This window comes from Fimicolochytrium jonesii, assembly GCF_025526975.1.
Source record: "Fimicolochytrium jonesii strain JEL569 chromosome Unknown EV422scaffold_41, whole genome shotgun sequence".
NCBI lineage: Eukaryota > Fungi > Chytridiomycota > Chytridiomycetes > Spizellomycetales > Powellomycetaceae > Fimicolochytrium > Fimicolochytrium jonesii.
This window is the reverse complement of record NW_026515708.1, coordinates 216,692-240,571: the sequence shown is the minus strand read 5'-3', so window position 1 is coordinate 240,571 and position 23,880 is coordinate 216,692. Positions and strand designations below refer to the sequence as shown.

Genomic DNA, 23,880 nt, shown 5'->3' with positions numbered 1-23,880 from the left:
TTTCCGCTTCGGAAACAACCCCCAACACCGCGGTATTTACACAGACAAGCGGCGATCACGTCGCAATGGCGCAACCAGATTCCCAGATCGTCCTGACACTCCTCTCACACCTCAAACTACGCTTGGAGAGTGCCCTCGGCGATGCAAAGGTGTGCTTGGATGACTGGTACTGGATTCCGCTCAAAAACGCGTAGTAACACCCAGTCAATCTTGCAAACGCAGACAAGTCTTGCTTACTTGGCGGAATGGCTAACCCTAAACAGCCCTCTTGAGACTTCTCCGAGACCTCAAGCAGTGCCTGGAGAGTGCCCTTGACGGCGCTGAGGTGCGTCTGAGGAACAGGGACTGGTATTCGAATCCGCTTCGAAAACACGTCATTAATAGCTTCGGCTCACTCTTCAGGAAAAGGCATGATCACTGCTATGAACGACCCACGGAGGCGGCGGCATGGCAGAGGTGACAGGCGAGAGCTGAGAAGATAAAGGATTGTATTGACGAGAACTGGAACAAGAGAAGTGGAACTGGTGTTGATCTGTTGAGGACAGCAGACGGGTGTGGGGAGCTACGGTATTTATATTGCTGGGGAGTGAGTGGGGAAGCAAGGGAGTATGGGGAAGCAAAGAAAAGGGAATGACACGCCGGGGATATGCATAGAGCGTGTCACTGACAGATGTCTTGACTGACAGGTACTGTCAAGATCTAGCCGGCCTTAAAATAGTGATTACCGAGGTCAAACCGTGCTGCTCATTGTACTGTACCAGAGCCTTGGGCCGACACTTCGCGACGGAGACAACTCCGAAAATATTTGCGATGGTCATCAGACATTGTAGATAAATTGTCATGAGGACGGGAAATGCTTTCGATTTCTGTGTACAAATTGCAGACCTCAATGATATCCCTGGCCACCGCATTGAGAGAAATTACCCACATGAGCATGTTCTCAGATTCTGTGAAGCCTGGGACCCGTATCCTTGGTGTAAATTCAAAGCAATTGTTCCCGTGCGCCTGTGGCCAGGTACAAAATTATTTCACCTTGCGTCCGATCGGAGCGTAATACATTATACAAGGCCCTGGATCCCGATGACGGGCCGATGGGTATATGTCCCCAATGGGTGCCCGCCTGGTGTTGATCGCTTGGGTACTGGTAATGTGTGCAAGCCGTCGCCATTCATCACGGGACAGTACCACGGCTCCAAGCAGCGCCGGCTCCCCCCAGGGACGACGGTGACGCGCTTGGGAAAGTGGGTATGGGTTGTGGACTTTCTCAACTCGACTATGAGAACGCTCGGGGCAATCCAAGATGGCGACCACCACCATTCATCACGGGCAGTAGCACGGCTCCAGCAGGGACTGCTGCTCCGCGCTCGTCGGGCGGAGCTGGCTAGTCCGACTGCACACTGGTATCCATAAAGGAAGGACCGACGCGGGAGTCGAGAAGATGCTATAAAAAACGAGCAACACTTGTCCGAGTCCCGTTCAACTCCAGCAGCTTTCCAAGTGTTGTCATATTTCACTTGTCAGCTATCGAGTTCTTGTCTGCCTCCTCTCGTTGGCATCCTCCGAGATGCGCTCTACTGTGAGGTCTTTTCTTTTTTTCTTGTCGGCACTGCTATGTGTCTTATCTCTCGGCACAAGGGCTCCTGCGGTATGGGCCGCTCCAGCCGCAAAGCAATCGAGAGTGACCTATGACAGTCACTCCGTCTCTATTGACGGAAAACGCCTTTATATCTGGTCGGGCGAGTTCCACCCGTTCCGCCTCCCGAGCCCGGACCTGTGGAAAGATGTCCTGGTCAAATTCAAAGCCGCGGGTTACAACGGAGTCTCGGTATGATACTCCCATCTCTTCAGGAATCGCCATCTGGGATACTTACATACTTGCATTCTTCTCATCATCCAGATCTACGCTCACTGGGGTTATCATTGCGCCAAGCCGTATTCGTGCGACTTCACCGGCATCCGAAATTACACAAAGTTCTTCCAAGATGCAAAGGACGTTGGCATCTATGTGATTGCTCGACCTGGTCCGTACATCAATGCGGAGACTTCTGGCGGAGGCTTCCCTGGCTGGTAGGTTCATTGAGCTCTGCCTTATCTTATTTACATTTGGGATCAAGCCACCTTCTACTTTACGAATAACAACTCCAGGCTGGGCAGAGTACAAGGAAGCAGGGGCCGCACACAGGCCGCTGATTACGAAGTTCATTGGAAGCATTTCATGACAGCTTGTGAGCTTCTTCCTAAGCAATATATCTCAGTCTTCGTGACTCTCACACAATTCGTTCAGTCAACAATATCGCTACCAAGTTCCAGATCGACACAGGGGGCACCGTTATACTCTATCAAGCGGAAAACGAATACAGCAATATGAACCCTGCGAACTTAACCCGACCGTACATGGACGCCATCTATCAGCTAGCGCGAAAGGACGGCATCGTTGTTCCTATATTCCACAATGATCTGTATGGGACCCTTTAACCCACTTCCGCATATGAGCTAATATGGATGGGATGGTTCACTGACATTCTTCTGTTCTTCGCATGTATGACATTAGAAAGAACGGAGGGAACTGGGCATCCGGGTTCGGAGCTCCTGATATGTACGCCTGGGACGGGTATCCGAACAACTTCGATTGCCGTAAACCAGCAAAATGGAACCCTGTGTGGGACGATTGGAACTTTCAACGGCGCCAAGCCAACACACCCCTTTTCCTTGCGGAGTTCCAAGCTGGTTCCTTTGATCCATGGGGCGGTGCCGGTTACGATAAATGCAGAGAATTGACGAACGACCAGTTTGAGAGAGTCTTTTATAAAGACAACATCGGCGCCGGCGTCACCATTCAAAACTTTTACATGACCTACGGTGGGACAAACTGGGGTCATTTGGCGGCGCCGCTTGTGTATTCTTCATATGACTTTGGAGCTCCCATTTCCGAGTCTCTATCCTTGACGACGAAATATCACGCCACCAAGCTCATCGGGTACTTTCTGCAGGCGTCGCCTGATATTGCGAATACGGTCACCTTTGCGGCATCCACCACCCTGAAAGATGTCCGCGTGCGGGCACTTCGCAACGAGGAGACGGGAGCGGAGTTTCGGATTTTGAGACAGTGGGATGCGACATCCACTGCGGAAAAGGCGTTTGGCCTGTTGGACGTTGCCGGCGCAAACATCCCTATTGAAGGGAACATTCAGTTACATGGACGAGACTCGTTGATTTTGGTCGCCAACTATGCATTCCAGTCTCAGGTAATCAGTTACTGTTTCCGTCTGTTGTTTTTCGACCATGGAGCCTCCTAACGCCTGGAATGATTCTATAGAAGCTTGTCTACAGCACGGCAGAAATCCTCACCCATGCGTACATCGGGTGGCGTGACATCCTTGTTATCTACGGAACAGAGGCTGATACCGTGGAGCTTCTTCTTCAAGCTTCCACCGCGCGACCTTCTGCAGTGTCGCTCGACCAGCAACCAACTTGGTTCAAGATGACACCCGGTGCTTCCACCGTTCGAATCAACACCGTTGTTCCCAAAGACGTTTCGCACATCCTTCTCAAAGGTGCTGGGGGCAAAGACCTTCTGATTGTGGTCGCCAGCAGGTCTGCGGCATACGAGTTTTGGAGATCGGACTCTGCCGCGGGTCCGGTCATTGTTCGTGGGTCGTACCTCCTGCGCTGGGCAACGTCGCAAGGCAGTACGATGAACATTTATGCCGACTTCAATAAAGATACCTCCCTTGAAGTTTTTGCGCCGTCAACGGCGCTGCGCATCAATCAAAAAGACACACCTGTGTACTGGACAAAGTGGGGGTCGATGATCACCTCCAAGCCCGTGGCTGGTCCTCCAGCCATTGCCTTACCAAGTCTCGGGAACTGGGCTTTCGGGCGAGGGACGCCTGAGATTGACCCCGCATTCGATGACTCGACTTGGACCGATTGCACGTTTACAACCACGTTGAATCCTACCAAACCACCAGCCGGACAGCCCGTTCTTTTTGCGCAAGACTACAAGTTCTCTACTGGCCATGTCCTCTACCGAGGGAGGTTCACCGGCACGGGGTCGGAGACACAGATCCTGCTTCGGGCCCAAGGCGCCTCTGAACCATCGCCAGGCTTTGAGCGCACCTTCGGATTTGCCTACTCTGTCTGGCTCAACGGAGTCTATCTTGGCAGCACCGAACTGAATGAAGCAGACCAACTTTTCAAGGTGCCGCCCTCCGCAATCCGCCAGGGAAAGACGAACGTTATCTTCGTTCTGGTCGACAACATGGGGATCAATGAAGCGTTTGGTGGCCCAAGCGACAATTTCAAAGCTTACCGGGGACTCCGCTATGCGTACGTGCAGACATCTGACAGCGCCGTTGTGCCAATTCAGTGGAAGATTCAAGGTACCCGTGGCGGAGAAGAACTTGTGGACACTGTTCGTGGACCGTTGAATGTTGGCGGGCTGTATGGGGAAAGGTCGGGATGGCATTTACCGAGCTACCCGGCGACCGCTGCTAACGGCTGGGAACAGAACGTTCAGCTGCCTTACACGTAAGTCCGGGAGGGTGGCATGTATCAGATGTATCTTTGCCTTCATGGTCTGGAACTCAACCCGCCCGTCTCTTAGTTTCAATCAGCCGGGCGTTGTCTGGTTCCGAAGTGGATTCAACTTGAACCTGGCCGCCAATCTGTACGTCCCTGTTGGGATTAGGTTCAACCAACAGCTCAATTCAGGACCGCCCGTCCGCGCCCAGATTTACGTCAATGGCTTTCAATACGGTAAGTCATCCACCTTCATCCATTCCACGACCCCACATCATCACTCATACAATTCTTCATTTCAGGCCGATACATCTCCACCTGGGGTCCCCAAACGACCTTCTTTATCCCGCAAGGCATCATCCGCAACCAGGGCTGGAATACCATCGCGATCGCGGCCTGGGGTACAGCTACCACCCAAAACCTTCTTGGTGATGTGCAGCTGGTCATCGCAGGTGATGTCCTTGTCTCTGCTGGAGAGAAAGTTGCTAATGTAGTAGGCGGCGATTGGACTCCGCAAGTTTATGGATTGGCTCCTGCGGCCAAAACTTGAGCATCCGTTTTTTTCGATGTTTACTGTCAGACACTTGTTTTCAGGCGTACGATGTGATAAGCACCCCGTTGTAGACAGTTAGGCTAGTGATTGGAAAGGTAGAAATTGTAATATCTTGCAATGGGAATCTCCCTTACACGAAGTAAAGTGTGTATTTTCCATACCGTGGACATACGTATACCTCCAGAGGCTGGAAAAGTAAAATCGTCACAAGTCTGATAACCTCATCAAGTACGTAGATTAATTGCACGCCGAACGGCGATAGTTTTTCGGTCAGAAGGAACCCTTGAATCTAAGGTCATGAAGAGAATGTGTGCGTTGATGTTGGTGAGAAGCGAACGTTTTGGCTAATAAAGGCGAATGCCGATCTCCTTCTGGCCCGGCAGCATTCCCGGAGGAAGTGGCGGCCTTTGGAAATGGACTGATTGGAAATGAACTAATTTAGCGACGAATGCTTTGCGGGATCTTTCTATTCTCTATACATCTTTGAGGGATCTTTCTATTATCTATACATTATATCTTAAGAGGGTTGATATGCGTAAACAATTCCCTATGTGTATTACGGCGTCTGCTCTAAGATGACAGGGACTGGGCGTACGTGTATAAATGTACTTTCTTCATCAGATCAAGGACATATGCACGATCGAGGGCGTATTCGTAAAGTACCTAAACTATGCCCCCCAATACCGTCGCCAGCAATATGACTGCCATTGCTCTCAGTAAGCCCGCGGTCGGCCGGGCAGCAGCGGTGTTCTCGTCAGGCCAAGCTGCGCGCCTTTGCCTGGGAGAGACAAGCGAATAAGTATTGAAACTGTTCCAGAGGAATGATTTTGCTAGGAGGTTTGGCATAATGATGATCGTCCCATTCGAAGCGGCCGTCGTCGCCCCGTCCGCAGTCCGGGCTCGTTCTGCCGCGACGAGCCACTGGACGGTGAAGTTGGTGGTCAGAATCTGGAGGACATCCCCGGGCTCATCATAAAGGTATTCACGACCCTGCTCCCCATACATCAGATGTTCGGGGTATGGCCGTCCGAAATCGGGGATCTCGTAGAATGTGCCGGCATTTGATACTGTGGTGCGGCCTGGGTACGTGCGAAGCCCGAGGAAAGGAATCCCATCGCGAACGGCTGCTTCGGATTTCGGCTTCGGTGCGAAGGACTTTCGATATGCTGCTACGGTCCCGCGATCGATGTTTGTGTTTGTGCAGTACCTCGAGGGGTCGCTATAGGGAAGGTCAGGACAGAATCCTCGGTCCGGCGGGTAATACTCGCTCTGGCTGAAGCTATCAGTGGTGTTCCACAGGGTGGCAACGCTGATCAACTGTTCGCTGCGAAGATTAGCGTCCTTGTCCCAGAAGGTGGAATTCTCCAGAGTATATGACCGGAACGCAATGAGTTCGCCTTGGGTAACGACCAGGGGGGTGCCGGGCGCAGGCGGGATACAGGTATCGTTGACGACTCGGCAGGCATCAAAGTAGACCGGGGACAAGAGTACTTCGTTCTTTGAGGCCGTGACGGCGTGGGTCAGGAATAGACTGCCGAGAGGTGCGACGAGGACGGCCGTGGCAACCTTTGAGAGGGCGGAGGTGAACATGTTTCCAGGCTGTTGATTGGCAGACGGTTCTTCGTGTTATTCACAGAGGAGGGAGAAACTGACCGAGCCGCCCTCCCCCATATATATACGGTTAGGGGGTGGGCGCCTGCCAGCCGAGACTCGAGAGCGCATTGCGGCCGCTGTGCAGCGAGAGCCAAGGCGTTGTGCCTGTACGTTGTGCGATCAAGGGTTAACCGTCTTGCCGCTTCTTAACCCTGCTTCTCTCCAAAAACAAATTTGGCGAAAGGGAGTCTTGGACAAGGGCGCTTATGCGGGTTGTGGCCTCTGGCTCTCTGTTCTGACGGCCGGGCGGAGTGTTGTGGTTGAACGTTGGGCGCTGCTTACGTACTCTAATTATGGTCCCAACCCTAAAAGCAACGCGTGACGGTAAAGGCAATTTTTTTTGGCAAAAGGAGCATAACGGCCTTTTGGAGACTCCCTGTTCCAAGCTAATGGCTAGGAACCACCCACCTACCAACCAACCCCCTCCCAGCGAAATGGCACCCCGCCGTATCCCGCCAGACCTGCTGACGGCCTAAAGAAGCGATGACTCCTTAGACAAGCCGCCTCTAAATGCCCGATTGCTCACATTCAGGCTTGAGACCCTTCCTCGACCTCTTGTTGAGTTTCTCAACGCATCAACGGATCATTGTCACGGAGGACTTCAGCGTTCCCTTTCGGAGCTTCCTCCTTTGAGCAACCTCCAAACACCATTTGGAATTTCCCATTCCACACCGGCAGATGGGCATCCGGCCTCTCGAAACTTTGCACCATGGATTCACCATGGACATGCATGTTTGCCACTACGCGGTTCGGTTCGTCCAGACTGCCCACTGTAACGGCCATCCAGTCAGCAGAGGTTGCTGCGTAAGTCAAGGAGGTGCCGCATCTTGAGCAGAAGGTCCGTGTGACGGTCGGAGAGGACTGACAAAGGGAGACGGGTATGAGGGATTTCGGTAGGTGTGTTGCTAATCTTTACCTGAGGTGCCAGGACTTCTACATACCTTGTATTCCTGCAACGCATCGGACTGTGACATAGTGAAAACATCCTTGAGAAAAGGTAACAACGTCACTGTAACGGATCCCACCGTCTTCCTACAAGAGGAACAGTGGCAGTGAGCGGCAAAGGTGGGAAAGTCGAGAGTAGAGTCTGCAGCGCTCTCCGAACTAGCAATCGGGCGTGGCTCAGAGCGATTGGAGCAAAACGGGAATGACAAACGCTCCCGCAGTCGCAGGAACCGTGCAGCGATTGGGGCAGCAGTGACAGCCGCTTTCAAGAGGCTCTTTGCCAATCTCTGTTTCTTTCGTGTTGCTCGGCATGCTTCTAGAGGCCGTTGGTTGGATGCCAAGTATGCCAAGTAAACGCCTGTAACTGAGGGTCTGGCGGGCGATAGTTGACGGCCGTCGTTTTTGTACCTCCGAGGGTCAGAAGGTGGACAAGCAGGATTCCTTTCATGTTCACAGGCGACCGACCGACGCACTGTGCATTTGGACCGTAGAGAATGCCAAGGAGTTCTCCCTTGGCATGCAATCCCTTCCCTGCTCACATGAGACCTGTGTTGCGCGCACCTTGAAGCATGGCTTGCCAAGTCACAACGACTTGTCGCCTTGAGGTCGCGCTGAGGGGAGTGCAGAATGTCGGGATACACGCTTAACTCATCCCTAGCTCATTGATGTGCTTCCGATTGACATAAAGAGCTCCACAACAGACGCGGTATTGCACACGGACCAGATTGCACTTCTCCTTGGCGATTCAATCGGTGTATGATAGAAAGGCTGCAGCATGTCTTTGTCCGCCAACCGGGTCGCTGCCCTGGCAGACGAGGACCTCTGATGCCACACCGTTGCGGAGCGGCACGCCGGAGCCTCGGAGATTCGGAGGGCGGTGCAGGTATCACAGTCCACGCACGGGCGGCGGCACACGGGAACCGTTTGAAGAGTGCACTGCGGCCGGTGTTCTTCACCAAAGCTCACAATGGCCAGCTCGGCCGCCGCATCACTGAGCGACAGGGTCGGCTGGCTTGCCGTCGTCTCCGGATCAGAATTGGTTTGCCGTCAAACGGAGTACGGCTGAAGCCACGCAGCTCACATGCCATCTCCGCCCTTTGGCATGGCTGGGCCGGCGTTAGGCTGGCCATACTCGAGTGACATGGTCATGGTGGAGTGCTTCCGCTTTGAGGAGAATTAGCATTAGCAACTGGGTGCCATGAGCACGGCACTCCGTTCGCACTCTGGCGGCTGTGGCACTTCACTAACTGACAGCCTTTATGGGCGCGGCAAATGTGACCCCCATCCGCACCGTACCTAAGGAACTGCTGGGCTGAGAGTTCTGGGGCGACAGCCCCATGCTTCTCTGCACATTCTTCACGCCGGCTTCACCAGGTCATTCGGGGTGATTTCCTGTTTAGCACTGACACAGTGCATCACTTGCATGCATAGTTCATCGATACGCGGAACAAATGTTTTCCCATTGTCTCCGTCTTCCTACTCTCTTCCCTCCTCCTTCTGTCCAGCATGACCTCCGACCCTACGAACAAAAAACTCGCTCCTGCATCGCCATCTCCCTCTGCCATGATAAGATGCTTTTGCCCAGAACCGGATTCCGCTGCATTGCATTCGCCGTGATGTAGTACTAATGTACAGTTGCAGGATCATACGTGGGATCATCCTCAAGCCCAGCGTTCAACCGAGTTCGTCAACACCTTCTTATATAGAAATGTGCAACGGTTTGCAGAATACCCGGGTCAGGAATGTTGCGTTTGATTCATTGCTAGACAACAATTGATGAACAAATCTTCCGACGATGGGATTTCATGAGGCAAAGGATATCAGCGCATCGGCGGAGCGCGGGGAAACTAACAAGGCAGACAAGCCATTCTGGTACATACCTGTCAGTAGTCAGTCGTAGTTGCCAGGGAGAGTGGTCAGTGACTTTCATGGTGCCACATAACCGACTACCCCCGCGCGTAACTGCTCTTTTGGCCATCCACTGTATACTGTAGACTGGAACTATCAAGGGAAAGAACGAGCCAACAACTTCTCCTCTACTCGACGGCTAGCGCGACGTTCCCGCCGGAGCGAACGTAACGCCCGAAGTTCTCCTCATCAGCCCAGATCTTCATCACGTCGCCGAGCGGCTTGTCGCGATCATCATAGTCACCCTCATCGTCTTCGCCGGCGCCACGCATGCGCCGAAAGACGGCGCTTTGTAAATGGAACTGCAAAAAACGAGGATTGACGAAGCACTCAGGGTAAGTAAGGTGGTTGTCGGCGGAGCCCGGGTCGGGTATGCGTAAATATTGACCGACGATGGATGAAGGTGCTTTCTTGTCCATCGCGACCACCCGCCACCGCCCATCCCCCTCATCTACCACAGACCAATATTGCATATTAAAGGCGGCGTGGATCGAGGCTTCCATTAAGCAGCCGTTTCGCACATCGTCAATACAGAGCGGCTGATAGTCCAGAAGCAGGGTCTGTCGAATGTCTTCAGGGAGGCCCCAGTAATGTTGGCGCTTCCACGAGTGTGGGATAATGTGTGCCCCCTCCAAGGCATCCGGATCTGCGTTGCCCGTGACGACGCAGCGACGGTCTCGCAAGCCGAGAGACAGAGTAAACCGGGCGTATCGTTTCACGGCTTCAGGCGAAGCTTCGGTGTCGTCGTCACGCGGAGTACTCACTCCAGACGGAGGGTTAGAGGCTGAAGCGACAGTCCCTGCGCTACCGGGACGGGGGCCAGCCCTGCTCGACGCTGCGGATCGAGGAGGAAAGAGAGAGACGGTGTTCGCCCAACGGCCCAGCTGAGGGAGGGCGGGATCTTCGTCGGCATTAGGTTGCACAACGTAGTGCCCGGGGCCGATGTTCAAATTCGGGTCTGCCGCGTTCAACGTCTGCTGTTTGGAGAAGAAGCGATAGTGGCTTTGTAGTGTCTGAACTGGAACGCCGGTGAGAATGGAAAGAAAGAGTAGGACGTCCGGAAAAGGGCGGGTAGAGTTGGCGCCGACGAATACCACCGCGAGAACTTCTGCGGCTCCTTCCGTGGAGAAAACTGCGTTAATCATGTTCCTCGTATGTACCTGTGTCGGTCGGTAGTTTAGGCCTTTGTGAGGTCGATGAAAGTCAAAGTTGTCCCCGACGGACGTCTCTAGCCCTAAGCCGACTCACGGAAATAAATGTGCGACTGGATCCACGTGACTTCACATTCGATCTCCAAATCGCAGTGTCTCGGATTCCTTCTCTGAAGCTCTTCACATTCGACTGCAACTTCGGCGCGCTAGGCCCCGTCAATGAAACATGGTTTCTTGACCAGCCTATCCAGCAGATCCGGCGCAGATCGTGTTTCGCTCATTCACGTCTGATACGACGTTGGAGTTGTCGCGGCTCCAGCTTTTGCGCGTTCACGGGTACCAAGGGGCCTAATCCGCTTTTTTCCCGATGTGGTGCGGATCGAACGCGCATGGCGAGATCAATGTTATCCCCGAATGGGGACGGCGAGACGTACCGCTTCTTCCAGCCGTCGACGAGGCTTTGTTTGGGAAATGTGGATGGGAGCGTGGCTACGGGGCAGTGTGAGGGCGCTGATGTCAGGGGTGGCCAGGATTGAAAGTCTGCGACCGCTTTGGGTCTTGCGACGTTCTTCCCTCTTAGAGCCAAGATTTCGGTCAAACGGCCTCGATGCCCAGATCCACCGAGAGTGGGGGTTACTTTCAAATTTGTGGTTACATCTGCTCTTGGGGATGCGTGCGGTGAATCCGGTGATGCGTGTGGTGATGCCGGTACTTCATGTCAATGCAGTCCCTTCCTCAACTTCAGGCCCATTTCACATCCACAAGATATCGTACACTAATCGCAATCACATTAAGAACAAGACAAATCGACAGATACAAAGTAGCGTCTCGTAGCACAAGCCAAACAAGTACGTAGTAACTTTAGAAATAAGGCTTCATATGCAGAAATAAAAAGCGGGAAGCGAAAAGGGAATGACTAGGTAAATAAGGTATCCCTCGCGGCGCACCCGGAATAAATAACAAAAGTCGTAGGGACGAGCCCCCATCGACGGGCGGTGGGGTATAGAGCAGGGGGCGAGGAGGCGAGGTTGAGTTTTCTATGTGTCGATAAATAACAAGCGGCGAGAGAGATTGGAGAAGGAATGCGTCCGTGTGCGTGTGCCGCCGAGATTAGTGCTGCGTTGCCAGTATATGGTCCATCCGGGTCGCAATCCGACTTGTTGTTGAGGAGGGGAGACGGGTGAGCAGCACATTACATCATCTCGCCGTTCACGGGCCAGGGACAAAGTCCTTGATGATGGTGACGAACTGCGGCTCCGAATCGCACAACGGCCTGCACGTTCTCGCCAAAGTCCTCAACTGCGAGTTATACGTGCACGCAGTTCCACATGGGCAGTCGATATCTGTGATACAGCTGCCAAGGGTGATATCGTTGTCGAGAGTGCACGCGGTGCCAGCAACACCATCAACGCAACGGCATCCGCTCGGGCAGGGAGGCGATTGGGTGATACTGCAGAATCGGCGCGTGTAGAGAGCGACGGTGCAAATGCCGCCTTCGCAAATTTCCGAGGAGCAGCCCGTCGGCGCGTCGGGGCGTGGGTCGGCACGGATGTAGCCAAAGCCCCCGGTGTAGTAGGAGTCGGCACGGTGTGCGACACGAATGATATGGGTGCCGGGTTGGAGGAGAACGCTGACTCGTCCGTAGGCTGCATTGGCAAGGGCGGCGTTTGGGTCTGTCGTGTAGGTTGCGCAGTTGTCTCGAGGGCTAGTCGTCTTGGCGGTACCGATGAGGACCTCCGCGCTGGTGTCCACCGTGCTATAAGAGGAAGTACATGTTTAGTTGATAATTTCTCACGAAGGGTTCACACAAGATGACGGGCAACGTACTCGTAAACATCGTAGTTGTTCCCAATGCAGAGATAGTCTACGACGGTCAATTGGAAAGGCACTGTGATTGTCAAATCGAAATAGAAGCTAAAACCGGTTGCGGCTGGGAAGGTAGTCCAAACCCCGACTGCGAGATCCGTGGGGTCGTTAGCCTGGAACGATCGACGGACCAGGTCGGCATCGTAGCCATTCTTGAGTTCCAGTGCACGTTGAGTCAGTAGCGGCTCGGCCGATGCTGCAAGTATCAAGGAAAGGACCGTCGCCACTTTGGCGAGTATAGGGATGAACGCTGCGGGAGATTTTACAACAAGACGATTAGCTGTGAATAGGGGGACTTCCCAGATGTGAGACAAGGAACAGCGCGTAGGGACCTGGAGACAAAGCTTTCGCGACGCGAAAACCTATCAGAATACCTACCACGCATGGCTTGAGGTTGCGCTTCGCGTAGAGTGAGACGATGGGAAGGTTGTTTGAGGGTGGCAACGAACGTGTAGAACAGCAAACTATGCACCGGCGGATCACGAACTCCGAGTAGAGAGACGGTCAGCGAGTTGTTGCGGATGTCTTTCACTCGAGATTGGTGGATGTGCAATTCCGGACGTGTTCCAAGATGGCTCAAGATTCAGGAAAGCGAAAACGAAACCTCAGATCGCGATGAGTGAGCCTATATATATCAGTGGGAGGACAAGGAGCAGTCCCGCTTTTCCCGTATGAAGTATATTGAGCGCCAGGGGGGTTCCGCTTGTAACTGCGCGGGTGGACCAAAAACGAGGGGATCAGTCGATGGCGGCGGCGGCGGAAAGCGGCGGGCTCTGCCGGACATGATAGAACGAACAGGCCAGCTGGCTACGGGTCTGTGTCCCTCAGCCCTTCCATGACATCTTGCTTCTCTTCTCTTCAGTAGTGAATGTATTTGGGAAAACAGGGTTTTTAAGAAGGGCGCGGGGGACTAAAGTCACGAAGAAAAGGGGGGGGTTTGGGTTGATTGCTTCTTTTGGGACGTGTCGCTCGCCGCTCAGCGGGGTGTCCGAACGGCAAGCTCGTGTCGAACAGGTACTTCACTGCTTCTAACCGCCTGCAAAGACGCGTTCCCCAACTTCCTCCCTACGCGTCCACGTCTTCCTTCCTTCTTCCTTCCACGATCGGCCGCCTCTTGCTTCCATGTAGCGAGCGAGACCTCAATTTTGATCTGCGATCCATTCTCCCCACCGGAAAATAAGCCGGACGTTCGCGTGCGATAGAACCAGTTACGCCACCGTCGCTCGAATCCTTCAATTGCACACCAAGGCTGTTGTTGCTTATAAAAGCAGAGTCGGGTCCAGCGAAAACGGACGTTCAGGCGCGGCACTCGGAGAATCAATCGGAGGAAAGGCCCCACCGCATGTCCTCCGTACTAATTTCGAGATGTAAAGCACATGGGGAACCGGCCGCTTGCCTCGTCTGAAGCTATCCGCGAATATGAAGTTAAGATTGTTTATATTACATCGGAATCCGGCATCCTCAAAATACATATGGCGTTCCCTGCAGCCTAGGCAGCGCATGTCCCAAAATCCATCGTCCATCACATCTTTACACCACACCAAAGTGACGCATACATATTCACGCGATCAATGCACATGGTTTCGTCTTGTCTGATCTGCAGCGGGAAGACCTCAAACCCATGCGCCTCAAATAACCGTCCGTACCACGGATGCTTTGACGCCGATCGCCAAAACACTTTGGCCCCTGTGGCGCACTGCTTCGAGAGGGCAGCGACTTCGGCATCCGCGTCGGCTTCGGTGAACCTGCAAGTACGGATGTAAAATCCCGATGAGCACACCTTCCCGAGGTTTACTCCAACTGTCAGACCAACACATACCAGTCGAGATGATCCATCAAGATGACCCGCGTCAGCTTCGTGCCGGGGACATCTTCCTCGCCACAGCCGTTCTCCAGCACGCTCACGATCCGATCCGTATGGATCTTGATAGCGTCCAAGCGACCCGCCCCGCATAACAAGTTGAACCCCTTCTCAGTCATATACGACGGGCAGTTCTCCCCCGAATAGCGGCCCATGAGGGGCATGTAGTAGAAATAGTTCTCAGTCCGCAGATGCGTCTCGTTGATCACCGGGTCGAAGGTGTCCACAATGTATTTGTACGCCGAGCCTTCCTCCATCAGCATGGCCATCTGCGCCGGGGGCACGCCCAAGGCCGACCAGAGGAAGCTGTTGTTGTTGAGCAGGCGGATGAACAGTGGTGAGAGGAAGTAGGGCCGAATTTCCTTTTCCCATACCTCCCGCTGGACGGCGAGGGTGGGCGCGTCGCACATGCGCTCGACGGCCGGTCGCAGGCGCGCTAAGCGGGTGATGAGGTTGAATGCACGGATTGCGAGGCCGGATCCGCCTGTGTTGTACAGGTTGGTGAAGGTGGAGTTTTCGGGGCGTAACCAGAAGGCTAGCGCTTGTGAACTGAGGTGAGGCGACATTCGTGATAGGAGCAGGTTGTGGAACTCGTCGCGGGAGTGGTTGGGGAACCCTTCCGCGAAGAGATGGTGGAATTCTTTCAAGGTGAGGGATGACAGTCCCGCGAGCTTCAGCTCGAGCATGTTGTTTTGGCACGGGTTGAAGTCGACGCAGTGGATCCTGGTGGAGGAAATCAGCGTCAGAGATGGGTTTCAATCCGAATATTGAGAGGATCGGAAGGATCATGTGCATATGGATAACGAACCTAGCCGGCCCTACGTCCGTGATGTATTTTAAGACATTCTCTCCGCCCGACGTGATGACCAGCATCCGGTCGGAAGGTCTCAAGTCCATAAAGTGTAGATCCGTATCAGGGTCCTTTTCGAACGGAGATACGGTCGGATGAGAATGGCAATCGCTCTCACACCTTCGGATATCGTTGGTCGCTTACCTCCCAAGTGAACGCATAGATATAGGTTGAGAAACGATCACATAACTTAAAGTCGAACGGTTGCCTCCATCGACCTCCATTCGTGACGAGAGATGTCCCGACCGTGTCCAGAACGGCTGCCGAGTCCTTCTTAAGGAGAGCATTGGATTCATAGTCGTCCAGTGCCGGCAGCGAATCCCCGCTCGCGGACTTCTTGACTTGAGACAAGATCCCGCTGGGTGCCGTCTTCTTGGAAGCGATGCAAACGTAGTATGGAATCTTGGTGATGTACGGGATGAAGTCGTTTTTGCAATTGAGCAGTTTGAGGGGGGCGAATTTGTGCTCGATGTATTGCCGGCGGCTGGGATGAAGATAGACATTGTCGAGGTCGAACCTAGGATACCGAAGGGAATGACAGCCAGGGGTGGTTAAGCAGATGTTACCTCGAAAATCGTGCACCAATTTGGGGCCCAGGATGGCAAATTGCAACGTACCACATCTGCCAGAACCACCTTCCGCTCCAGCCCATCCTCCTCGTGCTATCGGCCTCCCTCTTCCTCGCAACTCCAAAGTCGGCGACACCGAAAATGCCCTTAGCACTGAGCAGCTCACTCAACTGATCCACCACAGGATAAAACGCCGCGTCATCAATCATCGACAACGAGTACGACGTCGTAATGAGCGCAACCTCCACATCCGCTGCATCGACGTCGTCATCGCTCTCAGGTGCTGGAAGGGTGAACGTTGCGGCGTCAGCGCACACGACGCGCACGTTCGTCCACCCCAGCTTGATGAAACGCTCTCGTGCGATCCGGCATAGGGAGGGAGTAATGTCGACGAGGTAGACGCGGTGGAAGTTGGTGATTGGGTAGTGGGCGTGCATCTTTTCGATATTGGAGCCTGTGCCGCCGCCTATGTCGAGCCAGACGAGGTGGGGGGTGATTGGTGCGGTGACGTTGATGGCGTTGGGGTTGCCGGGCACGCCTTGCAGAGTTGGGGAGGGAGGCGGACTGGCCGGGATGTAGTTCTTGGGCGGCGTCGGCGCAAGTTTTTGAGGAGCAGAGGGTCCATGTTGCTTATCTTTTACTTCCTTGCAGGTAGCAGCCTCGCACTTCACAGTATGTTCGTGGTCGGTGCTGACATTCTCGGGAAACAACACCCTCAACTGGGCGGCACATAAGGCGAGCATAGTATCACGGCCTCGCAAGAGTCGTTCACGGGTCACATCGTAAATGTCAGCTTGGGATTCGTAAAACCGTTCAAGACGTGCCTGATGTTGCTGGTCGCCGGTCGCCAGTTGTGATGCATCGTTCTTTTTGTTCTTGGTGACCAGGAAAGGGCGAAGAAAGCAGTTCCAAGCGAATTGCAGATGGACTTTGACGGTTAGCGAAAACGGCAAGGTTAGACTCAACGCTACTAGAGCCAGCGTCACGGTCACGGCGACCCCGCTGATCTTGATGGCCGAGTGAAGGTAGGAGTAGATGCAGATGGCAATGACGAGGAGCGAAGCAGCGAAAGCGATGTGCTTGACAATTGTCGGTCGCTCAGCTTCCACTACGATATCTTCAGCGACAACTTTGGTCGAGTAGATGGGAAAGTCGGATGTTGCATCGCTGAGACTCGCCTTCCGTTGGCCGTTTTGACCCGAATTGCGTGATTTCGCTTTTCCCATTGTGTTGAAGGGGTCGATTTGAGGAGTAGATTGAGGGGCTTCCGACGCAAAGACGTAGCAGCTACCGTTATTAGGTGTAAAGGCTAGACTGATTCGAAGAAGAAAAGTATCCGTACATCGTCAAGAAGGGAGGTGCTGTAGAGACAGCTTTATGTACTGCCGTAGCCGGCGGGCGTTGTCGGATGCCCGTATGGAAGAACCCATCAAAACATAACTGGATCCAATTTGCTTCAAACGGGTATCTCGTGCGTCTGCCTTGTCAGGCCTGTGGCATATTGTGCACTGGCGGGGAAGGGCTTGAATTGACAACAGCAGATCTGGCGCTCCCAACCACTATACAGGCAGGGCAACGGCACGTTTACGCAGCAGCATGAAGTGGGGCTCTCTCAAACTACTCTGCTCAGAAGCTCTCAGGGAAACATCGACAGTACGTAGCCCAAGGAGTGTCTGGCAGCAGCACGTTGTCGTTCGGTTTGCACAGAACCGACGCAAGCACCCCGGTTGGAATCTGGATCCTCCTCAGCATCAGCGAGCGCTCTTGGCGGCCATCCTGCCTGATATGCAGTACATCCAGGGGGTGCGGTTGTGGGAGGGTGAGCAACTGGAGGGGCGCTGGCAACATATAGCACTGGGGGATTACATTTGATGGAGGCGCTGAGTGCGGTGAATGCGGGGAAGGGGGGGAGAGAAAACGTGCAGCCACTGGATTGACGGGACGGGACTTTGAATTGACGGCGGCTCAACCACGCGCGGCAGGCAGCCAATCACAGCAGCCGGCTCTGCGCGTGTTCCGTCTGCGAACGCGCAGTCACCGCGCCATCGGGCTCTGTCAACGTCCCCAAACGAGCGGTGTTCTCGAGAGGATAGTCATGAACGAGTCTAGGACTCCATACGACTGAAGCCAGCTTCAGAGGAGACGTGGGGATCGAACCGGACTCGGGTAGGTGGCCAGAGTGGCCCCAGTAACGTCCCTGTCCATACTCGTTCAACTGAGGGAGTGGTTATGTTCCTCGAAAGCGACGCCTATGGGGATGTGGGATGTGATAGGTGTTTAGACATCGTTCCCAAAACAGGATCCTGGCAACTATGGGATGGTTGCTCTCTGGACGTGTCTGGATTGGCGTCGGACGGCTGAGGGGGTTGTTTGGCCCTACGCTGACCTATCGCCGTGGGTCAGCCGATTTCAAAATGCACTCGTGGCGAGAATGGTTCATCGCATCTGACTTTTACAAAAAAAAACATGAAGTTGGGGGGGAAGAACCCAAAAAAAATGAGTGAGTGCCAAAAGGAAAAAAAACAAAAAATGAGTACCCCCGGCCGGACTCGAACCGGCAATCTTCAGATTCCTCGTAGATAGAAGTCAGATGCGATAACCATTTCGCCACGAGGGCATTTTGAAATCGGCTGACCCCCGGCAATACTGTCACAAATAAGTTGGGCGCCCCCCTGCGTCTCGGAATATCGCAGTTGCATATAAGGCGAGCTGCCCCCTAGCCCCCGCCATCCACCCATCTCTTCCCACCGTCACCTCCTGTCAAGGTATCGTTCTTCCAACATGGAATGCGTTCCCGAAGCTGTCGAACTTACAATATGACAAGCAACACTAACCTCCTCTGCGCCCTCTTCTCCTACAGGTAACAGCGGCCGAGCTGCCAAGCATCCCGCCTGGCCCCGCCCTCCCAACACCGACCTCTGTCCCCCCTGCCGCTGCGGCCCCGGCCCCTTTGATTCCTACTCTCCCCCCCCTCCCGACGGCTCCTCTCGCTACGGCCCCCCCAGCCCCCATCACCCCAGCTCCCACCAGAGCCTCATCTCGTGCCCGCGGGCCGAGATTCGAAGAGGTGCTGGCAGCAGCGGCTGCTTTGGAAGAGGAAACGGTGGAGGAGGTGCGCGCAGCCGCTGCGTCTCGTGCGCAGCGAGAGCCGGAAGAGGTGGAAGAGGAGATGGCGGTGCACAGAAAGCAACGCAGTACTTATACGCTTGCGCAAAGGCAAGCCAATCTGCAGCACATGCCGTCGGCGTCGGGACCCGTCAGTCACGACCGACGTAGACGCACCGTTCACCAACTGATTGTGGGCCGTCTTGCGCTGACGAACATTCCGACTACTACTCTGGTATCGGCTACTACCTCCTTCCTCGTTCCTGCGAAAGCCGATCAGAGAGATCTACTATTCTTGTACGACATCGCTAGCCAGAACATCACCGTCAGTGACGCCGATTTGGTCTCGGCTCTGAACTTGAGGGAATGCACGAAGGAAGACCTTCCCCCGACGATGACGGTAGCGACGACGCTATCGAACCACAACCATTCAACCAAACTCGGCACCTGCCATCACTCAATCCTCCATACCATATGTGTCTTCCAGCGCTTCCGTCACCACAACTCCTCAACAGACAGCACAGGCATTCGTACGCAGCGATCGATTTCGACATGCGCGGCCAAATGGTCTTATGGATTCCTCACTCCTCAGATCGTCGCATCTGACATCGCGCGGTACTACATTCGAAGTTGGCCGGTTCCTGCAGAGAACCTCTGGAAAATTGCCTTCGAATGGAGCGCAGAAGACAACGAGCCGCCTCACGCCTGGACGCGGTTAGATCTGCTCCCTATGGCCCCGGCGCCCGCAAGTTCTTGTGCGTCTGGTTCTGCTTCTGTCCCTGCTCCTTCATCGGGCTCTAGCTCTGGCCCTGACTCTGGTGCCGCTGCATCTTCTTCCTCCGTTGTTCCCGCAAGCATATCCTCCTCCGGGTTACCTATATGCGATACATTGGGAAGTGTACTAGTCCGTCCCTCCAGATCAAGCGATTCAACGAAGACCTCACAAGCCGCACGTTGAGACTTTTATCTTGAGCGCCATAGCGAACGCCTGATTAACGTTGCGTCTAAGTCGGTCGTGACCAGTCTGCAGCACATGCTGTCGGCGTCGGGACCCGTCAGTCACGACCGACTTAGACGCAACGTTGAACAGACGTTCGCTAAGGCGTTCAAGCGTCTTGCTCCGGACACCTACGCGGCTGGAAAAGCGTATGAGTTCGTCGACGGTCGACTGCCTGGATTTGCGCCTCCGGAGACGCGGGAAGACCGAGAAAGGGCGTTGATCGCCCTGTTCCGTCGTAAATATCTGCTGAACCGTCAGCCGGGCGGGTTCTACAGCAGCTATCAGCCTAGCGGGTCGGGTCATAGTCTTTTGACGAACCTCAACACTAGTCGTTTTACGAACCTCAACATCCAACCAGCAGCATCACCCAACAAATCCATCAAGCACAAAGCTTCAACTTATGAACGGGTCTGAGGAGACAAAGCGGGCAAAGGCTCCGGTATGTAAAAACATCTTCGTCGCCGAGGAACGAAGTCTGGGGAGACAAGTCAGGAGAGAGAGTGATCATGAGGTGCTGATTGACTGTTTACAATTCGATGCAGCCGACGCACAGGCAGCTACTGGCATCAAATGCGCGGCACTGAACTGGAACCCACCTTCCCGAAACGTCTTCTGACCCCTACGCTGCAGATCCCCGAGTTCGACATCCACACCGATATGCCCGTCGAGTTGCTGCACTCATTTCTGCTTGGACCAGTGAAGTATCTACTCCGGCATACGATGGCGGCCCTTGGAGATGAGAAGAAAGCGACTCTGCACGCGAGGTTGAGGTCCATTGACGTCAAGAACTGCTTCTTCAGACCCCTCGTCATATCGCAGATCATGATCTACACTGGGTCGCTATCTGGAAAGGATTTCAAGACGTTCCTTCAGTTGGCTCCATTTGCGTTACAGGGCATTGGCAGTCAAGCCGAACTCAACTTCAGGATCGCAATCTCCACATCGGGCTCGCTCGCGTTCCGACGAAAGTACACCAACGACGGCGAGGCTCTCCGCCAGCTCCAGGCCGCCATCGACTACGTCCTCGCGATGGCAATCCCGCTTGCGCACCCGCTACAAGCAAAGTTAAGCTCCTTGAGGAAGAAGACAAAAGATAGGACAAAGCAAAACACCCAGCTCCAAGCTCAAAACACCCCATAGTCGACGTCCGAATTAAGGAGGAGTTCGTGCGCCCAATGGTCCACTGCTTCTGCCCGGCCGATACCCCTGTCCGAGCTATACGTAACGAGGACAAGGACGTTCACGGAGAACGGCTCCATAAAATCCTGCGTTGCACCCTTGGCAACGGTGGCCAGTAAACCTAACCAACCATGATGGCCACAAGCCGTACTTCAGCGGGCCGAGCTCCCGCTCGCCGAGCTCTCTCTCAACTGCACCGCCGATCCGCCGGGCGTGCTCCCGCTAGGCAGCTTCCCTGCCCGCGTCCGCTCCGAGCCCGCCGAACGACGTAACCCCTGGAACATGGACTTTGCCCTCTTTACGCCATTGCGGCCGCTGGGTGTCAACTTCAACGCGCCCAATGTGAAGGTCGGCAAGAAAAATCAGAAGGCATACCCAAAGGCCGCGGTTTTCAAAGCGGCCAATTCCGCCGTTGTCCCAAGATTCACCCTAGGAGGCGGCCGGGCTCGACGGGACGCGGACGAAATCGCAAGCGCGGAAACCTTGCACTACAACAGCCCCGTCGGCGCCGGCGCTCTGGTCCCCCGCGCCTTCATCGACAGGTAGGCAAGTTTTGGTATAGGTTTTCCTTCCTTCTTTAACTTAGGCTGACTTATTTCGATGGTTCCATAGGGTTTTCAAAACCGGCGGGGCGAACGTGTGGGTTCATGAGAAGAAGAAGACGGCGCCGCCGCGGTGGTCGGCAGATGCGACCGAGATCCTCCACGAAGCCACGGAGGCGTTCACCAGAGCGCTCATGTCAGATGTAAATGTGGCCGCGCACTCGCAAGCGAGGGATACAATTTCATCGACGCGTCGGTATCCCGGAGCTGCGTCACTATGCGGACAATGCCTGGATCGAGGATGATTTCAAAACCCAAGAACCACCTGGGTTTGCCACGATTGGCGTCTCCCAGCACGTCCATCGCGTCCTCTTCGGCAACATCTGCCGCATCCAAGAAGGAACCGGCTCGCTTGGGGATAGCCGAACGAGAGCAATGCGTGTCTAGTGACGGTCAAACCGAGGAGGATTTGCTGTTGCGGGTGCGGGCTCTGGGGTTTGAGCTTCGCGATTACAACTCCAACGGGCACCGCGCGTACCTTCCTGTTTGGCGGGATGCAGCAGCAACTACCACTCGCTTCTCGAGATGCCATTCGGGACATTCTCTTGAAACACGCATCGAACATGGCTACGACAAGTATACAACGCAGCCTCCGTCTCTGAAGCGTGTGTTTGACCTGACTTGGATGGTCACCATTTGCTTGGGCCAGGCCGCCACGAAGGCGGTGGGACCACACAGCCTGGCGACCGTGTAACACCGTCTTCAAGCGGGACCCCTATAAGGGAGTTCGATTGCGGCGGGTTCGTTCGGACGGCACGGGATTCGTTCGTAGCAGACGATCATAGCTCGCTTTCTTCGCTCAGCTCTGTCTTGACACTAAGCGAATCATCGGAGGACGAAAATGTTATCTTACCGGCACCGTTGATAGAATACCGATGTGCAGCTGTCACAGTTAGTAACCAGCTGTGCTTGAGGAGTACATACACGCACGCAACTTCCAGCACGACAGCCAGTCTGCTAGCGCCCTCCGAACTGTGGTACGAGAATTGAATTCGGCCAAAAGAATGCTTCAGAGAGAGATCGATGCACAGGAACAGCGGAAGAAAGCAGATGCGCCTCGTGTTTACGAACAGACCCAGCTAGAAGTCCCTCTCGAAATGCGAAAGATCGAATGGCACGAAATGGATATACGGTTGGAGCCCCGGGTAGTGCTGATCGTCAGAAACAGATCAATGCCATGTGGAAGCTGCGGCTCCGTACGAGCGGCGGCCCTATCACAGAGCTCACTGGCATCATCAGTAGCCTTGTAAAGGTCATCACGACAGCCAGCAATAACCTGGCCCCTCTCCTTTGGAACTCTATTGTGGGATCCGACGAGACCTTGTTGATTTCAGGGGCTGTTGCCCAGCTGCAACCTTCCTTCAAGAGGGTACAGGTGATGGACTCCTCTGGGGACTCCTATTGAAACGCCCAGGTTGTGGAGAGTCTAATGGAAGCGTCGTTCCTGATCCCGCTCATTTACTCTCTTCGTGCCGTTCACCTTGACTTTCTTCCGCTCCCAACAAAGCGAAGACAAACACACAATGCCTGAACTCTGGGGCGACCGAATCATCAACGGAATTATTGGTTGGGACCTTCGCAAGCTCCCTGCAGAACGAATCCGTCGAACCTACAACAACCAGGAGTACTACGCATTCAAAGGCCTCCGCAAAGCAACTTGTTCAAGCCCTGTCCGGTGGAGCTCACTTGGGTATTATACCCAACTGAGAAACCCCCCAGACGCAGCGGCTTGAACACCTCCGACTCATGTCCGCATTGATAATGCAGTGAGTGCTCTACATGGTGGAAATCGTCTACAAATTCGAGGTGTCCTGCGGCCCCCCTCCCCAACCTTTGTCTCTCATCCTTCGTCTGGACCACGACACGAACACACTCACCCACCATCTCCACCAACCCTCCGCCCACTTACAATGACCAAACGAAAATACACGAAGCCGCACCGCGACATTGGGTCACACTCCTCAGCCGCTGAGGACTCGCCCGCGGTACAAAAAATCACCCGACAGGTTGTGGGATCGACACCCTTTCCTACCGAGTGATAGATGATCTGAGAACTTCTGATCCCATCGCCATCCAAGTCGTAATACCTTGCGTTCCATACACAGCCTACAGCGTTC

The 23,880-nt window shown here is 54.3% G+C and overlaps 8 protein-coding genes and 1 non-coding gene across 9 annotated transcripts; 4 read left to right on the top strand and 5 right to left on the bottom strand.

The window, feature by feature from the left end:
* Window positions 1-1,237: 1,237 nt before the first annotated feature.
* On the top strand, window positions 1,238-5,240 carry EV422DRAFT_547347 (glycoside hydrolase superfamily). The gene is made up of 8 exons (XM_053071596.1): window positions 1,238-1,825; window positions 1,898-2,067; window positions 2,146-2,225; window positions 2,285-2,459; window positions 2,552-3,245; window positions 3,317-4,530; window positions 4,607-4,758; window positions 4,824-5,240. The coding sequence occupies exons 1-8, from the start codon at window positions 1,565-1,567 to the stop codon at window positions 5,069-5,071; spliced, it is 2,994 nt and encodes a 997-aa protein (XP_052921085.1). The 5' UTR covers window positions 1,238-1,564; the 3' UTR covers window positions 5,072-5,240.
* A 497-nt stretch (window positions 5,241-5,737) lies between these two features.
* On the bottom strand, window positions 5,738-6,664 carry EV422DRAFT_572178 (uncharacterized protein; the record flags this gene model as incomplete). Its single annotated transcript, XM_053073082.1, has 1 exon — window positions 5,738-6,664. One exon carries the CDS (start codon window positions 6,662-6,664, stop codon window positions 5,738-5,740), a length of 927 nt encoding a protein of 308 aa, XP_052921084.1.
* Window positions 6,665-9,687: 3,023 nt separating this feature from the next.
* Window positions 9,688-10,935, bottom strand: EV422DRAFT_333959 (uncharacterized protein). The gene has a single exon (XM_053066378.1). It carries the CDS (start codon window positions 10,723-10,725, stop codon window positions 9,709-9,711), a length of 1,017 nt encoding a protein of 338 aa, XP_052921083.1. The 5' UTR covers window positions 10,726-10,935; the 3' UTR covers window positions 9,688-9,708.
* A 1,005-nt stretch (window positions 10,936-11,940) lies between these two features.
* EV422DRAFT_510112 (uncharacterized protein) lies at window positions 11,941-12,982 on the bottom strand (the record flags this gene model as incomplete). The annotated part of the gene is made up of 3 exons (XM_053068898.1): window positions 11,941-12,487; window positions 12,559-12,847; window positions 12,976-12,982. The coding sequence occupies 3 exons, from the start codon at window positions 12,980-12,982 to the stop codon at window positions 11,941-11,943; spliced, it is 843 nt and encodes a 280-aa protein (XP_052921082.1).
* A 637-nt stretch (window positions 12,983-13,619) lies between these two features.
* EV422DRAFT_592058 (uncharacterized protein) lies at window positions 13,620-17,103 on the bottom strand (the record flags this gene model as incomplete). Its single annotated transcript, XM_053073546.1, has 6 exons — window positions 13,620-14,342; window positions 14,417-15,181; window positions 15,267-15,379; window positions 15,453-15,825; window positions 15,926-16,415; window positions 16,608-17,103. The coding sequence occupies 6 exons, from the start codon at window positions 17,101-17,103 to the stop codon at window positions 14,120-14,122; spliced, it is 2,460 nt and encodes an 819-aa protein (XP_052921081.1). The 3' UTR covers window positions 13,620-14,119.
* A 1,308-nt stretch (window positions 17,104-18,411) lies between these two features.
* Window positions 18,412-18,494, bottom strand: EV422DRAFT_t160. The gene has a single exon. It is a non-coding gene; the product is annotated as a tRNA-Arg (tRNA).
* Window positions 18,495-18,658: 164 nt separating this feature from the next.
* EV422DRAFT_572175 (uncharacterized protein) lies at window positions 18,659-20,396 on the top strand (the record flags this gene model as incomplete). The annotated part of the gene is made up of 3 exons (XM_053073081.1): window positions 18,659-18,667; window positions 18,738-19,880; window positions 19,992-20,396. 3 exons carry the CDS (start codon window positions 18,659-18,661, stop codon window positions 20,394-20,396), a joined length of 1,557 nt encoding a protein of 518 aa, XP_052921080.1.
* EV422DRAFT_333891 (uncharacterized protein) lies at window positions 20,137-21,211 on the top strand. Its single transcript, XM_053066376.1, has 2 exons — window positions 20,137-20,421; window positions 20,525-21,211. Exon 2 carries the CDS (start codon window positions 20,553-20,555, stop codon window positions 21,120-21,122), a length of 570 nt encoding a protein of 189 aa, XP_052921079.1. The 5' UTR covers window positions 20,137-20,421; window positions 20,525-20,552; the 3' UTR covers window positions 21,123-21,211.
* Window position 21,212: 1 nt separating this feature from the next.
* On the top strand, window positions 21,213-22,193 carry EV422DRAFT_333667 (uncharacterized protein). The gene is made up of 2 exons (XM_053066373.1): window positions 21,213-21,703; window positions 21,774-22,193. Exons 1-2 carry the CDS (start codon window positions 21,444-21,446, stop codon window positions 22,006-22,008), a joined length of 495 nt encoding a protein of 164 aa, XP_052921078.1. The 5' UTR covers window positions 21,213-21,443; the 3' UTR covers window positions 22,009-22,193.
* Window positions 22,194-23,880: the final 1,687 nt, after the last annotated feature.

Coding starts and splice junctions, on each gene's coding strand:
- EV422DRAFT_547347 (XM_053071596.1), top strand. CDS start 1,565: ATGCGCTCTACTGTGAGGTCTTTTCTTTTTTTCTTGTCGGCACTGCTA. Junction 2,068..2,145: donor GGCGGAGGCTTCCCTGGCTG/GTAGGTTCATTG, acceptor TAACAACTCCAG/GCTGGGCAGAGTACAAGGAA. Junction 4,759..4,823: donor CGTCAATGGCTTTCAATACG/GTAAGTCATCCA, acceptor TCTTCATTTCAG/GCCGATACATCTCCACCTGG.
- EV422DRAFT_333959 (XM_053066378.1), bottom strand. CDS start 10,725: ATGATTAACGCAGTTTTCTCCACGGAAGGAGCCGCAGAAGTTCTCGCG.
- EV422DRAFT_333891 (XM_053066376.1), top strand. CDS start 20,553: ATGCGCGGCACTGAACTGGAACCCACCTTCCCGAAACGTCTTCTGACC.
- EV422DRAFT_333667 (XM_053066373.1), top strand. CDS start 21,444: ATGGACTTTGCCCTCTTTACGCCATTGCGGCCGCTGGGTGTCAACTTC. Junction 21,704..21,773: donor CCCCGCGCCTTCATCGACAG/GTAGGCAAGTTT, acceptor ATGGTTCCATAG/GGTTTTCAAAACCGGCGGGG.